At 43.2% G+C, this 20,117-nt stretch overlaps 1 protein-coding gene across 7 annotated transcripts in view; it reads left to right on the top strand.

Annotated features, from left to right (window-relative positions):
* SLC41A3 (solute carrier family 41 member 3) overlaps positions 1-20,117 on the top strand; it is a 77,174-nt gene that overhangs the window by 13,736 nt on the left and 43,321 nt on the right. For 4 of the 7 annotated variants that reach the window (XM_044754232.2, XM_070492443.1, XM_070492444.1 and 1 more), the window contains one exon: positions 15,472-15,757. In XM_044754232.2, the coding sequence (XP_044610167.1) occupies positions 15,503-15,757 (255 nt within the window). In that variant the 5' untranslated portion in view covers positions 15,472-15,502. Of the gene's footprint in view, positions 1-14,886; positions 15,002-15,471; positions 15,758-20,117 lie in introns of all 7 variants that reach the window. The other 3 variants (XM_044754235.2, XM_044754231.2, XM_070492442.1) reach the window with 1 other exon arrangement.

Here is a 20,117-nt window from a genome sequence, read left to right as displayed (position 1 = left end):
TATAGGTAGTAACCTTATATGAGGATATATCAGATTTTTAGGAATTTCATACAATTTCTTGAACACTTTTAGTAAGACTCACAGATACAGTATAATCTAAAAGGGTCTATTATTGCTTATGTGACAGTGCTTCTCGTGTAATTTGACATAGCAAATAAGCCTCATTAGTGTAATATCTCTCTTTTTATAAAGAGGGGGAATATGTCTTTTGAGATGTCCTAGGTGCCTTATGGAAAATCCCAAAGTTATATCCAGGTCAAAAAGTTATCATTTAGAATTTGAATATTTTGGGAAGCTTGTCAAGAATATCAAAAATGTTTGGACACTTGACCAAATAGGATCACAGATCATCACAGTATAATACTTAAGTATCTATTTGATCAAAGTAACAATAACAGGTTTCAAAGGCAAATAGGAAAAGTTACATAGTTGTAAGCAAAATTTTACTTTTTCAATATTAAGAACACTCAGTTTTCATAAGTAATTAGAGATCTAATAGGAATAAAACAGGAAGTTACTTTGATAAAACATAAAATATCTATTTTCTAGGCATATTACTTCAAGGTAAAGAAGATTTCACAGTTTATCAAAGGCAGACCAATAGCCCAAGAAAACTTTGTCCTTTCAACAGAAAAGAAAGCCAAATTTTAAATTTGTATCAGCTTATTTTGATACTAAAATTTATTCATTCTAATCTTAGTCCTGACTGCTCATAAAATTCTTTTCCCAAGATTCCTTTCCACAAATGTCCTGTGCTTTCTTTTACATTCAGATTTTGTCTTATGTCTTTCCTTTTTCCATTTGAAATAGCCAGCCTCTCTTTAGGACAAAATCATTCTGTTTTTCTCACAACAATGCATTTCCATACCTCATACCTTCTTTTGACGAAACACACACCTTTCTTTCTTTGTATATAGAGTGTTTCTCATTCTGTTTCTAGTTGCTTTAGTTCCACATATTAGAATTCTTAGCCCTTAGAATCCCCAGTTCCTAGTGAACACTAAGAAATAAGCAATTGTGGACTGGAAGATTTATAAATACATTTCATAATTTCTAGGAGTATCTGTCCTTTTGAATAGTGCAGTTCTTCAATGTGACACAAGACGTGGTTGCCAACAGACCCAAATTTATCCTTCACTTCTTTGCAATAGGAAGCCAGAAGAAGATAAACCCATCTTCATTAACTGATGTTTTACCATCGTATCTTGTTTGGAAGATGACTTAGACATTCAGTGACTATCCATTATTTAGTTTAACTTAGTATAAACTTTGATCTTATTCACATTTATTTTCATGACTTGCTTTTAGCAATCATGCTTGGATTAGACATTAAATAGCCAACCATCATCTTAAGCTACTTTCTTGCTGACAAATTTTGTAACAGAAACAGCATGAGCCTTCTTAACTAGTAAACTCAGGCAGAGAAAAAAGTTGCACATTTCCCTTACACCCAATACTAACAACTCGGAAGACACGCCTGTTTTTCACACTGAAAACCTTAAGCTGCCTTTCACTTATTAAAGATTAATCCTAGATTATGTAAAATTGAAAACACTTGGGTTAGTTTCCATTATATTTCTGAGGTTTAGGAATACATAATTTATAAGCAGTTAATTTCAAGCCAATTAAGTAGAGCTCTTTACAAACCAACTTTAGCAATACCATCTGGAGGTAGAAAAATATCACATCGCTGTTACATCTACAGACACAAAAATAAACATCAACATAGATCTCAAAGCTTTTACTTTAAAACTTTAGCTGTGTCTCAGGTGCAAGAATATAAAACTCAAAGGAATAGTTGGATCCAAATTGTATTTCTGGCAGAAGGACTAAGGTAACTTGTTTAGTTGGTCAAAGTCTTTTACTAAAGGTTTTTATTTGCATGCTATGAGGATCCTTGTAGAGCTGTTTTTGGAGTCATTTTGTAGATTATCAAAAGTCTAGGGGGCCAGCCTGGTGATGTGGTTAAGTTTGTGTGCTCTACTTTGGCAGCCCGGGGTTTGCATGTTCAGATCCCGGGCACAGACCTACACACTGCTCATCAAGCCACGCTATGGCAGCATCTCACGTACAAAGCAGAGGAAGATAGGCACAGATGTTAGCTCAGGGATAATCTTCCTCACCACAAAGACAAAGAGTCTAGGGTAATTGCTATTTAAATTTTTTTTTCTAGTTGTTGATTTGTTCCAGTTAACTTAGAATTAGTAATTGGGGTGTATCATTTGAATCCTCAGCTTGTCTGATTTTAAAGGCGCAGGTTTTCCCAGAGGGGAAGAGAAGAAAATGGTATTGGGGTGGAGCCAGGCACAGGATGGCTGCTGGAGGTGGAGCCTGAGACAGAGGGGTCTGGGAAGACAAGAAGGTGCCTGAGGGAAAGAGTGGGGAAGGGAACATGAGGCTTCAGAAGCCAGTTTATTCTCCGTTTTTTAGTTATTTTGGCTAATTTAGACAAGGTGTCCTGTAGCGAGGTGATTTAGAGCTCTGTGTGTGTCCAGAGGCCTCCAGGTACCAATGAAGATAGACATACCATTCATTTTGCTTAATTTTAGAGCCACGGTCTTCCAGTTTGGTTTAGGAAAAGTGAGTTGGGGAGATGGCAAGTTCCCCATAATGGCCATTGTAATTGCAGACTACTCTCAGCCAGTTCTGCCCTCTTGGTTAAAAATGCCCATGTCAGGGGCCCACAGTTCTTAAGCATAAACCCAGCCAGGGTCCCTGAAGGAGGGTTTCCCTCAGAACATTTAGATGGCTGGGATCCCATTCTGAAATTTCCTCTGAAAACCCAAGAAAGTTGCTAGAGTCCTACCCCGACCCCCAAAGGAATCTATAAACAAAAGAAAGTTGCCAGATTCCAGCCCTGATCCCAAAAGGAACCTGAAATCCAAAGAAAACTGGATTCTCAGCCTGAGCCCTGAAGGAACTGTGCCACCTTCAGAAAACAACTGAGTCCTCAGCCAGGATGGAGCCTTGAACCCAAGGACAGAGCCTTGAACCTGGAGAGACAAAGTCCCTCCCCCAAGAGGACAACGCCTCCTGATCCCAAATAAAGTCAGAGAGCTCAGGATGCAGAGGGAGCGGAGCTGGGAATCTGGGAAGAGACTCACCAGAGCGAAAGCAGGAGGCAGCTCACAGCAGCGATGAGCACAGGGGCTTGGTTGATTCTGGGGGTTGCTACCTCTTGGTGGTTGTCTCCTTTGGATCTCACTTTTTTGACACCAAATATGTTAGCTTGAAAAGCATATTTGCATTTTATTTTACCCTCAAAGTGAGTTTATTTTGCAATAATAAAAAGAATTTCAATTTGGGATGTGCATGCTGTGGTGAGGCATAGGCAAATCCAGAGAACACGGGAGGGAGCTGCTCTTATAGAGGAAAAGGGGGAGTGGGAGGGGCTGTTCTAACAAAAGTCCATTGGGGGAAAGTAACAGTTCAGAGCAGCAACAGCTTCTCATTGGCTGAGCTGCGGCGTTTTCTCATTGGCTGAGTTACTGCCAGGTGGGGAGAGAAGTCTTCCTTCAGCAGTAAAGTAGTTTTACTTCCTGTCAGAAGTACAAGTGTCCTCTTTTCCCGTTTGGAGTAATTGATGATGTGTCATGGGGATCAGAGCTCCCCTACAGGCCTTCCTGAACCTGATTTTGTTAAGGTTTCTTTTGTTAATCTCCACAACTCCTCGCGTACACACACACACATCACAGATGCGTCTGTTCTTTGGGAAGTGACACGGATGCGATCAGATTTACAAAAGGCCTGGCTGTGCAGTGATAACTGTCTTCCTAGCATCAATAAGGGAAAGGCTCTGTAATGGGCTATTTCATCCTTGATTGACTTTAGTTAATGACTGATTTTGTCTACTGTTTTATTCACTCTTTATTGATTTTTTATGTTTTGTATTAATTATAACTTTTCACTTTTTATTTTTCTTTTGCTGAGGAAGATTTGCAGTGAGCTAACCTCTGTTGCTGATCTTCCTCTTTTTGTGCATGAGCTGCTGCTACAGTGTGGCCACTGATAGACGAATGGTGTGGGTCTGCACCTGGGAACTGAATCTGGGCCTCTGAAGCAGAGTGTGCTGAACTTAGCCGCTGGGGCTGGCCCTAATTTTTCACTTTTGATATCACAATGAACTCATGGCTCTTTGTGGGTTGAACACATAAAGTGGTGGAATTATACTGTATTTATTCTTATTGGATGCTGAAGTTGTAATTGTTTGACAGTGGTTGCCTGTTTAAATTTTGTTATTCATTTTAGCCCCTCCTCTGATGCCTTTGAAAGTATCTGGTTTTCTGGCAACAACAGAATATTGCAGAGCCATCTTGATTTTTCTCCTGCCCCAATTTATGGGATTCACTGTCCTCCAAGAGTCCTTGTTCTGAGTATTAGAGACCAAAATCTGAGTGCCAGAGGCACATGGGGGTGCCCCCCAGGGGGTGAAAGTTCTCTTGTTTTGGACTACTTTTGGAAGTGTCAGCTGAAAAATACATCCTTTTTAAAGGTTAGAGTTCACATTGACTTTTAGCAACTTGATGTTACATTCCCAATGTCCTTCAGATACATGATGTTGTGGACAGCTAAGATTTTTCACACGCTTTGGAAGGCCCTGGCTCCCCACTCTCCCCTCCAGAGAAGAGCAGGTCAGCTATTTTGGAATCGCAGTGGGAACGTCTCAGGTATCTCTTGATGCATGACAAAGCACTACAAAATGTAGGGGCTTAAAATAACAATTCTTTATCATTTCTCAATGTTCTATGGGTTGCTTGGGTGAATTTTTGGCTCCATGAGGGTCACCTGGGGTCAGTCATGGGCCCTGATTCCCTTTAGTGGGAAGCGCACAGAATAGTCTTTTGAAAACATAATACATTATGATGTCATCTCCTGCTCTGAGCCCTCCAGTGCCTTCACCTCACTGTGAGGAAGAAAGATGAACACTTGCCTGGCCTGTGACGCCCCCGTGGTGGCCCTGCTTTCTGCCCTGCCCTCACTACCTGCCGTCCTCTTTCACTGTCTGTACCCAGACGTGTCTAGCTCTGTGCCTCTCCTTCCTCAGAAGTGCCAAGTTTCCCTCACCCCAGTGCCTTTGTTCTTGCGGCTCTCTCTGCTTGCAGGGTTCTTCCCCCAAACCTTAGTGTGGTTAGCACCTTTTGTGTCAATCAAGGTTCAGTAAAAATGTCACCCTGTCTTCTGGAGCCTTCCCTGATTATTCCTTTGAGCTGTCCCCTCCACCTTCCCCAGATTGTCCCTATCAATTCACTGTAGCATTTAATTTTCTTCATACTTGGATTTATCTTGTGCATTTACTTGTTCTCTTGTTTATTCCTATTTGTGCCTCTAGAATATAAACTTTCCAGGAGCAGGACCTTTATCTATCTTGCTTTTCACTGTATTCCTGATGCCAAGAAAATATTTAACATAAAAGGAGGGCACGAAACATTCTTTGTTGGATGAATGATGAAGTGCTGATTCTCAGGATGCATAGAGGATAGTAGGCCTCTGATACTTTTGCTTGTAAATGTTACTTGCTTAAAAAAATACAAAAAAGTAGTACATGCAGGAAGAGGAAGGGATGAATAGGTGCAGCATAGAGGATTTTTTAGGGCAGTGAAACCACTCTGTATGATATTATAATGGGTCCATGTCATTATACACTTTTCCAAAACTGTAGGATTTGCAACAGCAAGAGTGAGCCCTAATGTAAACTGTGGACTTTGGGTGATATCGATGTATCAATGTAAGTTCATCAGTTGTAACAAATGTCCCCCGCTGCTGGGGATGTTGATGATGGGGAGTTTATGCATATGTTATATGGGAAATCTCTGTACCTTTCTCTCAGTTTTGCCATGAACCTAAAACTGCTATAAAAAAATAGTTGTTTTTTTTTTTTTAAATAGCACGCATTCGCTGGGGAAAAGTCCAAACAATATGGACATGCATAAAATCCGAAGGATTATATCTTCATGTCTCCTGTATCCCAGGCTCTTTCTCCTATGTTCACCAGCTGAGTGGATGATGGTGCCTTTTACCAGAAGGAAGAGACTGTGAGAGACAGAATTGGGAAGTGGAGAGTTCTGCATTAGACTTGCAATATTCAAGATGCCTCTTAGACAGCTGAGTAGAAAGTTGGCTTTCCAAGTTGTGATTCCAGGATGAGGTCTGAGCTAGAGACATAAATTTGAGAGGTAACAGCACATCATTGTCATTTAAGGCTGTGGGACTGGATGAGGTCAAGACACAGGCTGTGGACAGGAGAGATGAGGACAGAGTCTAGAGTGTCAGCATTAGAGATCAGGGGGATAAGCAGTGCCAAGAAAAGAGACAGGAGTGCCAGTGAAGTAGGAGGAAGGTGAGGCAGTGTGTGGAAGCCCAGAAGGGCCGCCAGACAAGACACAGGATGGCCAGGTAAATTTGAATTTCAGAGAAACCGTGAATCGCTTTTCAGCATATGTATGTCCCATTTTATTTGCTAAATCTGGCAACCCTAAGCCAGAAGAAGGGATCTTGAAGAGACCCACAAGAAAGAAAATCAGCCAGGGCAGCGATAACAGACTTGATCCTAGAATGCTGGGCACAGGAAGCCTCCGAAGGGGTGCTGTAACTTGGGGAAGGAGGATGGGACGTGTCATGGACTTCAGCAGGAAGGCATTGGTCAAAATTCCTCTAGTCTTAGCAGGAGTAGCGGGGCAGTACAGCTGGCGTCAGGCTGGAGAACAGGGCATTGTTCTCGAAGGCCAGCAGCATCGCCTGGCCTTTATAAAGAGGAATGAAAAGGAACAGGGGCTAAAGGGTGGGGGCACAGCGGAGGGACAAGGATGTGGGACAGCCACAGTGGGCACATCTCAAGTCCTTGAGTGTCTCATGCCGCAGTGAATTTGGCCAAGATGTCAGGCACACTGAGGTCCCGGGGGGACTGGCATTGTGCAGGTGCCTGCTGGCCTTGGCAAGGACAGTTTGTGCAGGATGAGCATGAGCACAGAGAGGGAGGTGGGGACATAGAGACAGTGGGAATGTGTCTCTGTGTACTTGCGTCCTGAAGGGGAGGAGAGAAATGGGGTGAATGCTAGAGAGCAGCTTGTTCTTGAGCAAATCCTAGGGCAAGTTCTGAGCCCCCTCAGATGATCCCACAGAGGTGGAGGGGAGAAATCGAGGAGGCAGGAGAGAGGAGACCCTTGCAGGTGTGAGTCCTCAAGAAGGCTAAGATGGGCTGCAGGGGCACAGGGAGAGGCTGGCTCTCTTGACCCTCTTCATCATTGGTTTCCTCTGCTATGTAATGGGGACAAGAATAATGAGATCTGCCTAGAGTCTTGTCAGGGTTAAAGAACCACCATGTGCATTATTGGCAGCTGTGTCTATTGTCTTTTGAAGGGGTGCAGGGACCCAGGACCCCCCAACCCTGTTCTGCTATGCTCCTTTCTCCCCATGGTTCCAGGGGAGACACATGGAGAAGCAGAATGGGGACTGGAGACCCTGTTGACAGCTCTGTAGGGTGCTTGCAGCGGTCGCAGGACTGGAGCCCTGCCCTCCTTCCTTCCCTCTTTGGTACCTGCCTCCCCACTGTGGCCAGGCCTCGCATGTGTGGGCCTGGCTCAGTTTATTGGCATTGCTACAGAGAATGTGACAAGCATTTTAAAAAAGTGGCTGGTCTGCTCGAGGGGTCAGGCTTAGAAGGTCGAGACCAATGAGGCTCCTGGAAAGGTGGAGCATGGGTTCCAGTCCTAATGAATGACATGGGCCTTGGCCAGCCAGGTGAGGCCAGCTCCCGTGGGCGGGGCAGAGGGTGGGGTGTGGCCAGCATCATTGGGCCTGGTGTGGCAAGAGGTGCAGAGTTTCCTGCCCCTGGGGTTGGGCTGCTGCAAGGCCTTTAGGAAGGTGCAAGTCCTGTCAGAGTAAGTAATTCCCCCACTTGTTTCATTGGTTTATTGCCCCTTTGAGACAAGCGAAGCCTGCCGTGGCCCAGGTTCTGTGGCCTGGTGGGTGACTGTTTTTGCCTTCAAGGGTGCCCTCTGAAGACATGAGGCGTCCCCCACCCCCTGCCCCCTTCCTCATTGCTCACTCACGCTCTCCTCACAGGCCCAGAATCTCCTCTCCTGACAGACAAACCCGCTGCTCACAGTGCACCGTCCCTGTGATGGGGACAGGGTGCTGGTGACCTTTGGCTACTTTCGACTACAAGTTAAAACATGTACGGACATATCCCTGGTGGGCTCTTCCCTCTGCTCTTTCTGAATTTAAAAGTCCTGTGGCAAAAAAGCTTTCCCAGCCACTGGGTGGAGGAAGCCTCATTCCTTGCTGGAAACGGGCTGAGATCAACTATCAAGGATGCCAAGAGAAGGCATAAACATGTTTGAAAGCAGTAAAGGAAAACCTCATTTAAATTGGACTGAAGAAGCCCTGCAGGGGCAGCTCGCACGCATGTGCCAGCCGTCGCAGCTTCTTGCACAGCTCGGGGAGGGGGCAGCTCAGTCACCACCCCAGCAGGAAGAGGGGAGACCCCTCTGCCCGGCAACAGTTCACCCGCTGAGCAGCTGTCACCACGCTCAGCCAATAAGAAGTTCAAACTCTGGCCTCGTCCAGCGGACTTTCATTCAAAGCAGCCCCTTCCGACTCCGCCCCTTTTCTCTATGAAAGACGCTCCCCTCTGTTCGCTGCACATAGTTAGTTTGCCATAGCTTTCATGTCCCAAGTCGCAATTCCTCTGCTATTCCTGAATAAACTCATTTTGCTGGTAAAGTAACTGGCCATTTTATTTCTGAAGGTAAACAAATGACACCTCTACTGAAAATAGGGGTGCAAGGACATATACATTTTATCAAATTAAACCCCAGGATCTAAAACATTGATTTAAAAAAATATATTGTGTGTGTGAGTGTGTGTACATTGAGAGAATATACACTAGACTTAGCATTAGTTATTTTGGAGCAGTAAATTGGTGATTTAACTTTTCTTATTTATACTTTTTTATATGGTCTAAATCATATTTCTCATGAACACATTACTTTTGTAATAAAAACAATCAAGTTATTTTTACTTTGGAAGGAAAGTAACGTGGGATGGTTCTTCAAGAGTAGAACAGATGAGTGGATTATGGTATATTCATACGATTACAGCAATTAAATGAAATGGATTCAGCAACATGGCTGTCAGAAACTTATTGTCAAAGGAAAGAAACCAGACATGAAAAGAATAAATGGAGTGTGATTTTATTGATCTAAATTACAAAGTAAGAATTTTTTACTACTGTGTTTTTTAGGGCTGCATTCCTCGTTGGTAAAACTAAAGAAAAAATAGATCAGACTGAGGAATGGTCATGTCCAGAGTTAGGACTGTGGTCCTCTCTGATGGGGAAGACGAGTTGTTTTCGGAGAGGGGCTCAGAGAGTTCGGGAGGGCTGATAGTGTTCTGCTCCTTGACCGTATTCCACAAATGATTCATAAAAATTTTTTGAGATATATCACATACCAAAAATGTACCCCTTTAAAATGTACAACTTAGTAGAATAGGAGACACATGTTCACGCAAAGACTTGCACATGAATGTTCATAGCAGTATTATATATAAAAGCCAAAAAGTGGACAGAGCCCAAATGTTCATTTCCTAATGAATAGGTAATATGTGGTCTTTCCATACAATGGAATATTATTCAGCCATAAAAAGGAATGGAGTACTGATGCATGCAACAACATGGGTGAACCTTGAGCACATTATGCTAAGTGGTATCTTAATGTGGTTTTTATTTGCATTTTCCCAACAACTAATGTTGAGCATCTTTTCATGTGCTTATTGCCATTGTATATCTTCTTGGGAGAAATAAATATTCAACTCATTTGCCAACTTTTAAATTGAGTTTACTTTTGAGTTTTAAGTGTTATTTTCATATTCTGGATACTAGACCCCAATGAGATATGTGATTGGCAAATATTCTTTCTCCTACTGTGGGTTGTCTTTCTTGAATACAAAACTTTGAAATTTTGAAGTCCAATTTTTCTAATTTGTTTTGATTCTTGTACTTTAGATATCATATCTAGGAAATTGTTGCCTAATGGAAAGTCACCAAAATTTTTACCTATATTTTCTTCTAAATGTTTTATAGTTTTAGCTCATAGGTCTTTGACTTTAGGTCTTTGATTCATTATGGGTTAGTTTTTGCATATGGTTTGACGTAAGGATCCAAATTTCTTTTGCATGTGGCTGTCCTGCTGTCTCAGCACCATTTGTTGAGACTCTTCTTTCCCTGTTGAATAGTCTGGGCATCCTTGTTGAAAATCAATTGACCATAGATACATGGGTTTATTTATGGATTCTAAATTCTATTTCATTGATCTCTATCTATTCTTATGCCAGTATCACACTGTCTTGATTACTGTAGATTCATAGTTAAGTTTTGAAATCCCCAAGTGTGTGTCCACCAACTTTGTTCTTTTTTCCAAGATTGCTTAGGATTCTGAGTCCCTTGCATTTCCATGTGAATTTTAGGATCAACTTCTCATTTTCTCCAAAATAGGCCACTGGAATTTTGACAGAGATTGCGTTGACTCTGTAGACTAATTTGAAGAGTATTGCCATCTGTTGTCTTCCAATCCATGAACACAGAATATCTTTCCATTTATTTGGTTTTTAAAATTTTCTTTCAACAATGTTTTACAGTTTTCAGGGTAAAAGTTTTGCACTTCTTTTATGGAGTGTATTCTTAAGTATTTTGTTCTTTTTGATGCTATTGCAGAAGCAATTGTTTTCTTAGTTTAACTTTTGGATTGTTCATTGCTAGTATATAGAAATAAATTTTTTTTGGTATTGATCTTGTATTCTACAACCTTGCTGAACTTGTTTATTAGCGGTAATAATTGTGTGTGTGTGTGTATTCCTTAGTATTTTCCATGTACAAGATCATGTCATTCGTAACTGGAGATAGTTTTACTTCTTCCTTCCCAAACTGGATGCCTTTTATTTCATTTTCTTGCCTACTGTACTGGCAAGAGCCTCAAGTACAGTTTTTAATAGACATGCCAAAAGCAGGCATCCTTGTCTTGTTCCTGATCTTAGGGGGAGTGCTTTCAATCTTTCACCATTCAGTATGTTAAGTGTGGGTTTCTTATAGATGCCCTTTATCGAGTTGAGATAATTCTCTTCTATTCCTAGTTTTTTTATGTGTTTCTATTATGAAAGAGTGTTGGAATGCTTTTTCTAAGTCTATTGAGCTGATCATGTTTCCCCTCCATTCTATTAATATAGTGTGTTACACTGATTGATTTTCATGTATTGAACCAACCTTGAATTCCTGGGATAAATCCCATTTCATCATGTTGTATAAGCCTTTTTTATATGCCACTGGAGACGTTTGTTAGTATTTTGTTGAGGATTTTTGTGTCTATATTTATAAGGCATATTGGTCTGTAGTTTCTTTCTCTTGGATTTTCTTTGTCTGACTTTGATATCAGGATAATATTGGCTTCATAGAACAAGTTGGGGAGTGTTTTCTACTCGTCTGTTTTTTGGGAGAGTTTGTGAAGGACTAGTGTTAATGCTTCTTTAAACTTTGGTATTCAGCAGTGTAGCCATCTGATTTAGGACATTTTCTATGAGAATATTTTTATTACTAATTCAATCTTTTAATTGTTACAGGTCTATTGAAATTTTTAAATTTCTTCTTGAGTTAGTTTGTGTTTCTAGGAATTTTTCCATTTCATCTAGGTTTTCTAATTTCTTGGCATACAATTGTTCATAGTATCCCCTCATAATTATTTTATTTATTTGTTTGTTTATTTATTTTTTGGGTGAGGAAGACAGGCCCTGAGCTAACATCTGTGCCAGTCTTCCTCTACCTTGCATGTGGGATGCTGCCACAGCATGGCTTGATGAGCAGTGTGCAGGTCCACAACTGGGATCCAAACCCATGAACCCCGGGGCCACTGAAGTGGAGCATGCAAACCAACCACTATGCCACTGGGCCAGTCCTTCATAATTATTTTTATATTTATAAATTTGGAAGTAATGTTCTCTCAAGTATTTGAGTATTCTCTCTTTTTTTCTTGGTCAGTCTAGCTAAAAGATTGTCAATTTTGTCAATCTTTCCAAAGACTCAATTTTGATTTTGTTGATTTTCTCTTTTTTGTATTCTTCTATTCCATTTATTACCACTCTAGTCTTTATTACATCCTACTTTCTACATTTGGGAGGGGGAGTTATTTTGCTCTTCTTTCTCATTTTTCTTAAGGTGAAAGATTATTAATTTGGGAACTTCTTTTTTAACATCAGCATTTACAGCTATAAGTTTCCTCTAAGTATTGTGCTCACAGGATTGTATAAGTTTTGGTATGTTGTATCTTCATTTTCCTTTATCTCAAATAATTTTCTGATTTCTCTTATGATTTTTTCTTTGACCCGTTAGTTATTTAAGAGTGTGTTGTTTAATTTCTACCTATTTGTAATTTCCCCAATTTTCTTTCATTATTGGTTTCTAACTTCATTCCATTGTGGTTGAAGGACATACTTTGTATGATTTCAAACCTTTTAAATTTGAGACTTATTTTCTGCCTGATGTGTGGTTCCTCCTGGAGAATGTTCCATGTGCACCTGATGATACTGTGTATTCTCCTGTCCTTGGGTGGCATTTTTGTTTTCTATGTTTTATGGTTCTTTCTGTTCCTCTGTCCTCCATTACTGCCTTCTTTTGTATTATATGGATATTTTCTAGTGTGTCATTTTTACTCCCTTGTCTATATATATATATATGTGTGTCTGTGTGTAAATATATATATATATATATATATATATATATATGTATATGTTATTAGTGGTTGTCTTGAGGATTACAGTTAGCACTTTAACTTATAACATTCTAATTCAAAATAATAGAAAGCTAATTTTACTGGTATATAAAGAATTTATTTCTATGTAGTTTTGTCTTCTTCCCCTTTGTGCTTTTATTGTCACATACATTGTATCCTTACACATGTGTGCCCATCAACACTGGTTTATAATTATTGCATTATGCAGTTGTCTTTAAATCAGATAAGAGAAAAAAGAGTTATTAACAAAAAATACATTTATACTGTTTTTTATATTTGCCTATGTAGCTCTTTATTTCTTCATCTGGATTCAAACTGCTGTCTAGATCCTTTCATTTCAGCCTGAAGGCTACTTTTGGTATTTCCTGTAGGGCAGGTATGCTAGTGACAGATTCTTTGTCTTTGTTTACCTGGGAATCACTTAATTTCTCTTTCATTTTTGAAGGGTACTTTTGCTGCTTGTAGAACTCTTGGTTGGCAGTTTTGTACTTTCAGCTCTTTGACTATGTCATCCCCATGTCTTCTGGCCTCTATCATTTCCGATGAGAAGTGAGCTGTTAACCTTGTTGAGAATGCCTGTGCATGATGAGTCTCTTCTCCTTGCTTTCAAGATTCTCTCTGTCTTTGACCTTTTTTTGACAGTTCGATAATGGTATATCTTGGTGTGGATCTCTCTAAGTTTATCCTACTTGGAATTTGTTGAGCTTCTTGAATGTGGAAATTAAATTTTTTTTTTTTTTTTTTTTTTGCTGAGGAAGATTGGCCCTGAGCTAACATCTGTGCCAGTCTTCCTCTATTTTGTATGTGGGTCACTGCCTCAACATGGCTGACAATGAATGGTGTAGGTCTGTACTTGGGAACTGAACCTGGGCTGCTGAAGCAGAGTGTGCTGAACTTAACCACTAGGACAAGGGGCCAATCCTGGAGATTAACTTTTTAAATCAAATTTGGAATGTTTTTGCCCATCATGTAATCAAATATTCTTTCAGCCCTCCTTTTCCGTCTCTTCTCTTTCTGAGACTCCCATTATACATAAGTGGGTATGTGCTGTGGTGTCCCACAGGTGTCTGAAGACTTGTTCATTTTTCTTCATCTTTTTTCTTTCTGTTCTTCAGATTAGAGGATCTCTGTTGACCTGTCTTTCAGTTCAGTGGTTCTTTATTCTGCCTGCTCACATCAGCTGTTGAGCTCCTCAAGGGGATTTGACATTTTAGCTATGATATTTTACAACTCCAGAATATCTATTTGATTATTTTTAAAATAATTTTTATCTCTTTATTATATTCTCTGTTTGGTTAGACTTCATTTTCATACTTTAGTTCTTTAGAACATATTATTTTCTTTTGTTGAACATGTTTAAAATAGCTGACTCAAAGTTTTTATCTAGTTAGTGCAGTGTCTGGGCTTCCTCAGAGATAATTTTTATTAATTGGCTTTTTCTCTGTGTATGGGCCATAGTGTTTTTTTGAAAACTGGACCTTAAACTAATATGTTGTGACAACTCTAGAAATCAGATTCTCCCCTCTTCTCAGGGTTTCTTGGTGTTGCTGCTTGTTGTCATAGCTGTTTGTGACTTTTCTGAACTAATTCTTCCATCTGTGTTCTTCGTTGTGCCTTGCCACCAAAGTCCTGGTTAGTGGGCAGGTCGTGGTTGGTTAGATTTCCTTGAGCACCGTGCCTGGAGCTGTTGAGTCTCCCCGTCTTTGCTGTGGGCACTGTGTGCGTGTTGGGGCGTAGCCCCGTGTTCACTGGGGAGCTGACAACTCTGCTTTAGCCTCCGCCCCTGCCTGTGCAGAGCCTCCGGGCAGCCCGAGGGGAGAGCCCGGCGGTCTCAGGTATTTCCTCAGCGTGTGCCCAGCCCCGTATGGGTGGTCGTCTAGGTTCCCAGGCGTGTGTAGAAGTTTTTCAAAACCCATATAGGCAGCTCATTGCCCAGCTGTTACTTTTAGGCTTTTTGATTAGTGTATTATTTACCACAACTATTGTTAATGCCTCAGGCAGCCATGAAGTACCTATAATTGTTTTCAACAAATGTCTCCAGGGAAAAGGCTTTTTACGCTAAGTGAACCACAAGTCAGGTGACACACCGTCTGCATGTGGCATCTTCCAGGGCGCTGCCGATGGGCCAGACGATGGCAGCTCTCTGGGAGTGAGGCTTTGCAGGAACTCCAGCCACTCTGTTCTCTCCGGGCTGCCGCAGAACTGGAGCGTTAGATGGGACTAAGGCAAGTTATAGCATCACAGATATCACAGACATTACAATGTTGCCATTCTTGCTCAGAGTCAGGATTTTTTCTTGAGTAAATAACTCCCTTCTGCAAGCCTTTGATTAAGTTCCAGAGATCTGAAAAAAGTCAATTCTGAGAGTTTTTGCCAGTTTTCTTGTTGCTTTTATAGAAGAGAGAATTTTCAGAGGTTCCTACACCACCAGTTTTGCTGACTCCAATTGATGTATAGTTAGTACTCTCTTCTGTATGTATTTTTTTCTCAAACGTGCATATTTAATAAAAACTGCTGTAAAATGGTGTTGCAGGAAGCCACGTGAAGCAGGCTCCTGGTGAAGGGCTGTGGACTGGGCAGAGTGATGCCAGCCTCTGCTGGACAGAGAGCCCGAGGGCCTGAGGACTTATGGGGTGTCGGCCCCGTGGGGGTCAGGAACTCTGCCCTACAACCCCTGTTGCTTTGTGTCTCCCAGGTCAAGGCTGCCAGGGCTCAGCTGTGCTCAGATGGCTGGGACAGAGACTCGACAGCGGAGGCCAGAGGAGCTGGGCCTGCCACTCACCCTCAGCACAGGAAGACTCCCTGCAGCCTCAGAAGGTGGACCGCTGAGTGTCCATGAGAGCCAGAGGGTGGCCCCGAGACCACTGGGGACTGAGCTCAGCAGGGAGACCACCTTGTCCATTGGCCTGCAGGTGACAGTGCCCTTCATGTTTGCAGGCCTGGGACTGTCTGGGGCTGGCGTACTTTTGAGCTGTTTCCAGGTAAGAGGGAACTAAATGGGGATGGTGGTGGTGGGGGCACTGTCTAATGTCAGCCTGAAGCAGAGGCAGCTGCACATTGTGTCCAGCGTGAGGGACATGAGGCAGGGCCTCCTCTTTTCAAATACTGCTTTTCGATAAATGGGCAAAATTCTTTTAGTTACTGGTGACAGCGGCTAAACTTAACCCAGACTAAACTTTAAAAGACAACTTATTAACTCATATTATTGAAATATATAAGGTTGGATTTCAGACGTGGCGTGATCCAGGTGCTTAAATGATATGAGGATGCTGGCTCTTCATTGCTCAGATCTGTTTGATTTTCAGGCAAGATTCAGTACCTAGAGAGGAGGGTGGTCCATGGCAGCTAATCCTTGGTACATGTGCTCTTAAAAAAAAGAAAGAGACCTCTTTGTCAATATCCATATCAATCTCCAAACATTGACCGTGATGTCAAGTGTCCATTCCTGTTCCAATCACCCTTCCCGGAGGGATGGCATTCTCTCCTTGGCCAGCCTGACTCAAGTTGTCATCACTCTTTGAGGGGAGGCAAGTCCCCTTGATTTATAACCTACCGTAATCCCTTAGAATGAGCACTGAGAGTTACCCATCAGACGAAAAAGTTACAAACGTACTTTGCGTTCCTCTACTATCAAAGCCACATTCCTTTCATCAGCGTGATCATCAGAAGTCCTCCCTGGAAAGGCATAACACCCAAGAATATTTTAAGTCATTGCCAGCCAGATCTTTCCTATTAGTTGACAACCCACTGAAAAGAAAGATGATCTGGAGTGGGGCGAGCTGGAGAAGCAGAGTGGACACACCCGACAGATCCGGCCTCTGCCTCACTCACTGCCATGGGGCTCAGCGCCAGGTCGATCCCTGTGCCCAGGACCATAGGCCCTGCCCTTCACTGATTTGGAACCAGTCAAGGTTTGAGTTCCAGTCTGCCACTTAGCTGTAAGTCTGGTGGTTTAAATTTTTTAAGCCAACAGTTAAGACTCAGGAGATTTCAAGCGAAAATCTGAACTCCTATTTTCTCTTGAAAACCTAGCAACTCTTGGAACATTGGACCCACCTTCCCTCAGGACCACAGTCAGTGGTTGCTGCCCCTCTGGGTGGCCATGTTCTCTGACTCGCCATAGTCGCGACCACTTCCTCTTGCTATGCCATCCCACTTCCTCTGTCACCTGCTTGGCCCCGCCCCAACTGGAGTTCTCAGTGACCCTTCCAATACCCAGCTGTCCAGCTCCTCATCACATCGTGGCACCAGTGACCTCCAGCTCCACTCCCAGGTTCCACCTGGACCTTATCAGGCCCCAGAATGGCTGTCCCTGTCCCAGTCTGACTCAGCCCCATTCCCCATGTTTCGTCTCTCTGTGACCTCCAGACCCATCAGCCCTCTCCCTCCTCCCAGTGAACGGGTACCCCCCAGCCTCACATGCGTCTGTAACCCCAGTCACTCAGCACTGCTGTAATGTCAAGGGCACCTCCTGCCTGGCCTCTGCGTCCCAGGAGGGGCACATCCCAGAGACTTGTGCCTCTGAGCCCTTCTCCCCGCACTGCTACCTCCCACGGCCTCCTCAGCGCCCTCCTCGCTCCCAGGGCGATGCCCTGCAGTCCTGTCCCGAGACCAGCGGTTTCAGAAAAACGGTTTTATTGAGTGTTCCTGTCGGTGTAACATTACTGAGTGTGTGTCCCCACACACACACACGCACATACACACTGATTTACATATGTATATTTATACACACATTCATGTGTATAAATTCCCTGCACCTGCGTACATTGCTTTATAAAGTATATACACGTAGCTTTATCAATTACATGTGGAAAGGCAGTGTAATTGTCTACACGATTGCTTAAGAGCCCAGACTCTAAAGCTACACCCTCTGGGTTTGAGCTGACCTTTGTCACTTAAACAAGGTGTTCTCTGTTCCCAGTTTTTCTTCTGTAAATTAGAACTAAACTGACCCTGTAAAGTTGTTAAGAGGACTGTAAAGTGCTTGTAACAGTGCCTGGCATTGGCAGGCACACAGTTGGGGGGAACTGCTGTTATGCTTCTTGCCGTTGGTATTCTAGCAGATGGAGTGCTGTGCAAATTTTTAAGAACTTCCATAAAAGTTGCAACTCAAATTATAAAAATTAGTCAGTTTCTAGTGTATCTTTCACCTGCTGTTGGATTGTCTGTGCACCCCACACGGGGTCACTGCCTGAGCGCCAGGTCAGGGGCCCTCTGCGATGCAGATCACTCTGCATTTTAAAATCTCTGTTGATACCTCTACTGCCTATGGGATAAAATGCAAACTCCTAAAATGGCCACCTGAGCTGGCTCACCTGTGCTCACCTCAGCTGATAGATCAGGATGGTTTCAGCCACAAGTACCAGAAAATGCGACCTATGGTGTGTTAAGTAAGAACAAAATATGTCATCTCCCAGAATGAGATTTCCAGGATACGGTGATTCCTGGGTTGGAAAGTCATGTCACTATCAGCCAACGATGCCTGCAAGGAGCCAGGATCTTTGCGGATTCCTGCCAAGTCAGCCTCCGTGGGTCGGCTCTGTCCTCACGGCCACGTCTCGTCCTGAGGGAGGGGGATGGACCGCCTGTCCTGGTTGGTCCTTGAGCACGAGGGAGCTTCCCTGGCGCCAGCAGGACTCCCCGCCTTCTTGCTGCTGGATTCGAGGTGCAGCCCCTTCAAACACTGGCAAAGGGGGTGGAATGGCTGGGACTGGCTTGGCCTCGCTGAGGCGAGGAGAGTGTCGCCTGCCCCCTCGGGGCGCCAGTGGACAGCTGGCCTCTGGGGGAGGACGGCGCCAGCAGGTGGGCTCCTGGGCCCGTCAGCCCAGCTCCGCGGGCTGCCCTGTCTCTCCCCCTGCTGAGTGAGCTGCAGCCACGCGCGCTCGTCCTGGAGCCTTGGTCTGAACATAAACTCCCTGAGGGCAGGGCCTGCACTTTATTTTTTAATTAATTGTTTTTTCTGGAAAAGGTAAAACATTCATGTTGTTTAATGTTCAAAAGGTTCACAAATGTGCACAGGGCCAAGGCTCCTCAGTCTACCAGAGGCAACCAATGAGCCTCAGTTGGGTGTGTTTGCTCCTAAAGATATTTTATGCATGTACAAGCAAGTATCTCTACTTGTCCGTCTGTCCCTGTACATTTTTCTCCCCCTTTTTACCCAAGTGGTGGCAAAGGCAAACTGTTGGGTGCTTCAATTAGTTCACCTTAAAATATATTTTGGAGATTATTCTTTATAGGTATATTAAGAGCTTTTTGTAAATTGTTGTTCAGTGTCCCATCATACAGATACACTAGAATCGACTGAACCCTTTCCTTGCTGATGTGCTTTTAAATTTAACCATGTATGAATTTGCTGAGGCTGCCGTAACAAATACCGCAGACGGGCAGCTTAAACAGCAGAAGCTTATCCCTCACAGTTCCGGAGGCGAGAAGCCTGGGATCAAGGCATCGGCAGGGTTAGTTGCCTCTGGGGCCTCTCTCCTCGGCCTGCAGATGGCCGTCTTCTCCCTGTGTCCTCTCCTGGTCCTCCCTGTGTGTCTGTGTCCTGATCTCCTCTTGTAGGAACAGCAGTGAGACTCGAATGGGGCCCACCTTAATGACCTCGTTTTAATTGAATTACCTCTTTCAAGGCCCTTCTCCAAATACAGTTCATCTTCTGAGGTACTGGGAGATAAGACTTCAATTTTGGGGGGAATACAATTCAGCCCATAAAACAGCTTAAAATAATGTTAGTAACAAATGCTGCAATGAATAATCTTGACATTTTATACGTGTCTGAATAAATGAGTAGGATAAGTTGTTGCAAGTAGTATTGTTGGGTCAGGGATGTGTGATTTGTGACTTTGATAGACATCGGCAAGTTGCCTACCATAGGGGTGGCGCCTCTAACGCTGCGGTGAAATGCCGTTCCCCCAGCACTCATTAACATAGTTCATTTTCAACCTCCTTGATCTTTACCAATCTGATAGGTGGAAAATTACATTTCTTTATATAGTGTCTTAGTTTGTATTGCTGTGTAACAAATTATCCCAAAATTTAGCAGCTTAAAACAGCAGACGCTTACTACTCCTTGGTTGTCGCGGGCCCTGCGCAGCTGGGTTTCTGCTTCAGGGTCCCTCATGAGGCTGCAGTGGAGGTGTCAGCCGGCTGTTATCCTCCCGGCTTGCTCACACCATTGTTGGCAGGATTCAGCTCCTGGCGGTTTGTTGGACTGAGGGCCTCAGGTCCTCACTGGCTGTTGCCCAGTCCATCCTCAGCCCTTTCCCCTGTGGATGTCTCCAAATGGCGGTTTGCTTCATCAAAGGGTGTGAGCTCTGAGAAGGAGTCTCCTTGAAGACAGAA

The sequence above is a fragment of the Equus asinus genome, chromosome 21 (genome assembly GCF_041296235.1).
Source record: "Equus asinus isolate D_3611 breed Donkey chromosome 21, EquAss-T2T_v2, whole genome shotgun sequence".
NCBI lineage: Eukaryota > Metazoa > Chordata > Mammalia > Perissodactyla > Equidae > Equus > Equus asinus.
The sequence above is the reverse complement of the archived record's forward strand: the minus strand, read 5'-3'. Positions and strand labels throughout refer to the sequence as shown.